Here is a 6,570-nt window from a genome sequence, read left to right on the forward strand (position 1 = left end):
GTAATATTGATATATTTCACAGCCCTTAACTGTACCCAAAGTATAGCCAGTTGTGGGCAAGTTTTCCTTCTTTTTCAATAACCCAAACTTCCCGTCTCAAGCTTGACTATTTCTTTAATTCCCGTGTGTCCTCAGCAGAGCGAGATCCTGATGAAGCAGCTGAGGGAGATCACCGGCATCCAGGACTCTCAGATCCTCTGCAAAGCCCTCAATGTAAGACCCTAAAAACTATCATGAGCTTTTATCCTTTCATCATCTCACCCCAACCCTCTGAAATTAAGAGGATTAGAAGCGTAAGGAAGGATAGAAAGGACATTTTCATTAAATGTCAAAACTGTATTTAATTACACTTTATAAGCAAAGCACTTTGTTACATTTCAATCGATCACGGCACTCGGTACTAATATTATGAAAGTATTTATATTTTACCACAGCTTAAAGGGGTCCACTCAGCTCATTTAAATATGCACTACTGTATACTGTATATATCTCAGACCTATAATATATTGATGAGAAACAGTGTAATAGGGGATCTTTCACAGAAAATGAAGACTGACTGAAATAACTTTTCCTGAGTGGAATAATTCATCAATCAATCAAAAATACGTTGGAAAATGTGGCACTATGTTCACTATATTAGAATAAAAGACATATTTATATAACCATATTAAAAGATGTTCTGCCCTGATCTCTCGTCTCTCAGGCCAGCCAGGGGGACATCGGCCATGCAGTCGGGCTGCTGACCAATCAGCCTGCAGAGCTCCAGGATCCTGAAGATCCCCCTGAGCCGTCTGCAGAGGCCTGGGACAAACAGAAAGGTACGCTGGGAACTAAACAAGTGTGCACGATATTAGATTGGATTAGAAAAGCGTTATATTTGAGTGCAGAGCATTGAATACATGCGAGTCAGTGTCTCCTGATTGACAATATATGGAGTAATCACTATGGAGGGTCAGAAGTACATGTGTGAGAGATGGCAATAGTCGAAGGTAACTTGGTAGATTTACTCAAGTACTGTTCTTACTTATTATTGTGTGTTTCTTCAGGACTTCCTAAAGATGAGCTGCAGACGGCCATAGAGCTCAGCCTACAGGAGTCCCAGAATGCCCAGGAGGAGGAGAGAGAGTTCAACAGGTATATACATGTGTTTTTATTTTATTACTACTTTTATTTTAATGAAAACAGTCGATGTGGACACTGGGTTTTTTTGGCCTAGCGCCTACAATGCTCTATTTTCCTACAGGCTGTTGATTGAGTCTGACAGGAAGCAGGTTACTAGGTTCCACTTGACTGCGCTTGTATTTGTGAGGGAATATTTCTCCCTTACTCCTAAGATATTTAACCTTATTGCCTGTTGAGGTTTACGACCAAACCCTGGCTCCGTTATCCCTCTAAAGGAATGGGAGGCTCCAGCTATCTTGATAAACCAGTTCAACTCTCGGTCACAAAATGGTTTACGGCTGTGGGAACGCTGGCTTTCTAAGCTCCACAGATGTGTACGCCTCCCCCAATATGCTCATTAACTCTCTGTAAACTAGTTAAAAGGTCTATCGAGATAGGCTGATCAGAATTGACATGACAACCCACCCGTGCAGTCAGAACCTTTTGCTGCTGTGACTTGTGATATGAATTCTCCGGCCGTTGACTTGTAATAAACTACCAGTGTTAGACATCAAAGCTCCAAGTCCTGACTCTCCATCGCTGCAGAAGTTTCCCTTACAGTATTATAAGTTGTTTATTATTTACACAGAGCAGAGAGTCTAACTATATGTCCTCTACATGTGTCTGACTGTATTTCTTGATGTTCCTGCAGGGCTCTGGAGGCCAGCGCTGAGGAGAGCGCAGCGAGGATCAAGAGGAAGAGGAGTGAAGCTCAGAGTGACATGTGCAATCCGGCAGAGTGGATCCGGCAGGACGAGTGGCCCGTGGGCATCAGAAACGTGGGGAACACCTGCTGGTTCAGCGCCGTCATCCAGGTGAGAGCCTCACAGCAGAAACATGGGAACGCCAGATTAGATAAGCTTTTAATGATCCTCAGAGGGGAAAGAAGGTTGTTGTTGCAGCAGCAGCAGCAGCAGCAGCAGCAGCAGCAGCAGCAGCAGCAGCAGCAGCAGCAGCAGCAGCAGGAGAACAGACATAAGTCGGGGATACATATACAAAAACACATTATTAACAGACATTATGCAAGAGCATCGAAGAAAACAGCCTATACTAGAAATTGGCACAAATAAAAGAATGCTGAACTAGCTATTATCCAACCCAGTCTCACGGCATTTCGTGTTATAGTCACGAAATTAATTAAATCTATTGATTCGTGTTCACCAACACGATCTTTGCATTTTTTTCGTGTGACACAGAGTGATTTTAAAAGCAATGTATTTCTATTGGTAGTGTGTTTAGTGCCTGCAACACGTCTTTTTGTTCGGTCGGGTCTTGGAAGACCGGAAGCTGTGTGGTTCATAAAAACATTTATTGTGGCAATTCCAAAACAACACCAAGAATATGAGAGGATGAGCGAGGGGAAAGGATCCCGGCGAGAGTCTTCCTGCAGCGGGCTTGGAGAGAGTCACGAAGGACATGTGACTCCGGGCAGCTGGGCTTAAGCAGCACCTCGGCTCCGGCCAGGTGTCCCCAGTCGTGCTGATTGGCCTCCTCAGCTCCACCCCCATCGCAGGACCTGCAACACACCTGCACACTCACAGGCCCCAGCCCCCCCCCCCATAAAGTCAGGGTCCCCAACTGAACCGTGGCACCTAAATTAATCACTTTACCAAGAACATAGTGCCCACAATAACGAAAAAAACAAACTAAAAAGAAGTCACTGTTCAACAGGACATTACTCACCGGGGGCCGAGACAGTGCACCCGCCACCACATTGTCCCTCCCCTTGATATGGTGAATGTCCAAATGATAGGACTGGAGCATCAGGCCCCAGCGCATCAGCCTTTGGTTAGGGGCCCTGTAGAGAACTGAGAAAGGTTAACGGGTTGTGATCCGTAAAGACCACAACTGGTACCGAGCCAACATACACACTGAAGTGTTGTAACGCCAAAATCAAGGCTAGCGTTTCCTTCTCAATCACTGAATAGTTCAGCTGATTGGTAAACTTTTTTGAAAAGAAACAAACGGGCTTATCCACACCCAAATCATCAGGCTGCAACAGCACCGCCCCTGCACCGACGTAACTTGCATCCACTTCCAGTTTTACTGGTTTCTCCCACTGTGGAGCAGCCAACACAGGAGCGTTACATACAAGTGACTTAACGCTCTCAAAACTCTTTTGACACTCAGAGGACCTCACATATTTAGCGTTAGCCCTTAGCAGATCGGTGAGTGGCGCAACCACAGCGGAGACATTTCTGCAAAAACAACGGTAAAACCCCACCAGCCCCAAAAACCGCATGAGCTCCTTCTTAGTTGCGGGTGGAGCATAGTTATCAACAGCTTGCACCTTTGTGCACACCGCACACACTCTGCCTTGTCCCACTACACGACCCAAGTAAGTGACTGTGGCCTTTGTGAACTCACACTTGGCGAGGTTAAAGGTGGGGGAGGTAAGTTTGAGAAACCGGCTCGAGATACACTTGTTGTTATATTCCATGGAATGCTCTTGACATCCCGATAGCAGTGAATATCTGAAGTGCTTTGACAAAAAATCCATAATAAATATCATCTATGGAAGCCGTAGCGCTGTAGAAAGCACGACCAATCATCTGAGCCGGCTAAAGGAACTGGATGGCCTACCTGCCTGTCAGCCTTCCATCTGGGCACAAACTGCCCTCGTGCCCTCATTGGTCATGTGCGCGTTCCTGTGTGTTGGAGGAGGGGCTCTGTGAGGAAGTGGCAGATTTTTTCCGACTGTGTATTTTCAAATTCTAGCGCATTCTAGCTGGTTTCTCCAAACTTACCTACCCCGCCTTTAAATGTCAGATTAGCGTTAGCCAGGCGGTCAAACCATGTTTTCCTGCGATCAAGATGGACTCCCCAGTCATCCGAGTTGACGACCACATCGTCCAGATATACCGAGCATTAAACTGAATGAATGGGGGATATCACTTGAAAGCAGATCACAGGAAATACAAAACACTGCTTATACATTTACAACATGTGCATTTATTTCTAAAGTGAAAATAAATCTAAGCTATATCACAGAGAGTGATTTAACACTTTCTGACTGACTCCAAGGTGCGACTCCTGACTAAACTAAAGTTAGAAACTCAGGAAGGGGAACTCCAGCCAATCAAGTTATTTTAAGCAGCAGGAGACACTTCGAAAGACCTCGGTGCACCTCACGACCTCTCAGCTGTGTGCTGCTAGTTCATAACTTCATTCTGCAAACTTCAGGGAAAAAAGTAAAATACTGCCGTTTCTTGAAGTCCAAAGTAATGTTTTACGTGCTTTGTGTGTAAAATATAAAACAGAAATAGAGAGAACTGAGAAAAGCAATCATCGTCATTTTTTAAAACAGCATTTTCTGCCTTTTTTGCAGTAAAAAGAACTTAAATGATTGATCTGTTATGAAATAGTTAGTGTTTAAGTATTCATTTAAACCAGGACCATGCAGACATGAGATGATTTATGCCAGATTAGAGCTAATAGCTCATTCCCCTCTGCAGTCTTTAAGGTAGTTCATTGTTTTTAACTGGCTAATTTTGTTCCTACAACTTCTTTGTTTAAACCCCATTTCCCAAATTGTTGTAATGGCAGTTTTTTCCATCTATAATCAAGTTTATATCTTTGGTTTCCAATTCGAAATGTTATAATTTACATTGATTATTAGACGTTGTTGCATCTATCGTCCATGCCGGCGTAAACATTGCTGCTTTTATTTTGTTGTTTTTGTTGTTTTGTTTCAACCATTTTACTCCGCAGCACTTTGAGTTTTGTTTACTCAAATGAAAAGTGCGCTTGTGAATAAAATGGATTATTATTATGGATTACATGTAACGGGATTAAGTTATCAGGATACATAAAACAGATAACGGCATTCTCTTATTTGGGGATTACAAGCAGGATTACAATGCTAGTTAAATCCCTGAGCAGAGGACAACCCTAAATATCTTCTGTTCTAAGGTCACATTGTTCTGTTGTCTTACTTAATACTCTTAAGTACGAATGCTGTTACAGGTTTCTGCTGCAGAGGGTTTTAGTCATGTGTCAGAAAGCGAAGCCTCGTTGTGAGAGAAAGAGGATCATTAAATAGTGAGAAGTGATGATGGACTTCCTCGTACCACAGACAGTGATTGTTTGTCTCTGTTGAACTGCCTCCACATCGACTCAGCTGGACAGGCGTTATTATCTGGGAGTAGAAATGGGAAAATGAGGCGATGTTGTTTGAATACAAATGGCGTTGAAATTATACCCCGTTTGCTGTTGTTTTTTTAACTGAATTGATTGTTGTAGATTCACAGAGCCTGACTCTTGATAAAGCGCTCTGCCTTTAAAAAGTAATTATGCTATCAGATTAAAGCTGAGTGACCACATGATTCAGTTGTCAGCTCATATTCCCTCCATTATCCTTCGTGGTATAAATTACAGTAAAACTCAGATAAGCCGTAATTGAATTTCCTGCTCGGATGGAAACATATATATCAAGATATTCATAAGTGCTCGCCGCCACACACGGCGCATAAAAGACCCGTAATAATGCATTTAGTTTATTGGGAGAAGCATCTTATACCAGAGAGGCATGGTGTGTAGGCTTCAGAATGATGTGTAAAATACCAATTAAAAAAACATAAATTCATGAATTATTTTCAAACATTACACTTTTTTTGTTTGTGATTGAAGCCAATTCTTATTTAAATCTAACGCAGATAAGTTAGTAACTCATATATACCTTATAACAAAGTGGCATGATTTGTAAGCCTCTATCTATATTATATGTGAATTACATTTTAAACTTAAATCTAACCAAAGCCCATGTCTGCTCTGATTGGTTGGCTGGCCGGCACTGTTGTGATTGGTCAACCTCTTAAGGCCCTGACACACCAAACTGACAGCAAAGAACACGTCCCGATGGACCCGATTGCCTCACTTCTCCTGCGTCTCGGCCAAAAAGTCGCACTGGAACCGCAAAGACTTCAGCCGACGGCCAAGTAGCACGTACGCACTGCGCATGCGTGAGTGGCAATAACTCTCCTTACCAGCAGGTGGCGATAGTGTGTATTTGTCATTCAAAAGAGGCAACAACCGGAAGACAGAGGCCGTTTCTCAATCGTGAGGATGCTGGCTTGGTAGTCACGTACTTCCAAGTCACTTCCTTCAGAAACAAAGCCAGTATGCTTCCAAGCCACGGCTTCGGAAAACGAAGAAGAATGGAACAGACTAACAAGTGTGCCACTCTCTCTAACGGTTTCAACATAAACTGTACCGAAAATAAATACCTCACGATGTCTATCTAATTATGAACTTGCTTTACTTTCACAGAACACATTTTTGGTGATAACAAACAAAGTAACATATTTACCAACACGTGTTCTACGCCACTACATACTTACATTTAAATGTGTGCTGCGTCGGTTCAGCCATTCTCCGCAAGGGTTTTTGAAATTGGTCCGTGCGCAAAGC

The 6,570-nt window shown here is 43.0% G+C and overlaps 1 protein-coding gene across 4 annotated transcripts in view; it reads left to right on the top strand.

Annotated features, from left to right (window-relative positions):
* The window catches only part of usp28 (ubiquitin specific peptidase 28), a 32,234-nt gene that overhangs the window by 5,187 nt on the left and 20,477 nt on the right, over positions 1–6,570 (top strand). For 3 of the 4 annotated variants that reach the window (XM_034098417.2, XM_034098415.2, XM_034098418.2), the window contains exons 2-5: positions 136–213; positions 704–818; positions 1,047–1,134; positions 1,814–1,976. In XM_034098417.2, the coding sequence (XP_033954308.1) occupies positions 136–213; positions 704–818; positions 1,047–1,134; positions 1,814–1,976 (444 nt within the window). The remainder of the gene's footprint in view (positions 1–135; positions 214–703; positions 819–1,046; positions 1,135–1,813; positions 1,977–6,570) is intronic. The other variant, XM_034098416.2, reaches the window with a different exon arrangement.

This window comes from Pseudochaenichthys georgianus, chromosome 14 (genome assembly GCF_902827115.2).
Source record: "Pseudochaenichthys georgianus chromosome 14, fPseGeo1.2, whole genome shotgun sequence".
In the NCBI taxonomy this organism is placed as follows: Eukaryota; Metazoa; Chordata; class Actinopteri; order Perciformes; family Channichthyidae; genus Pseudochaenichthys; species Pseudochaenichthys georgianus.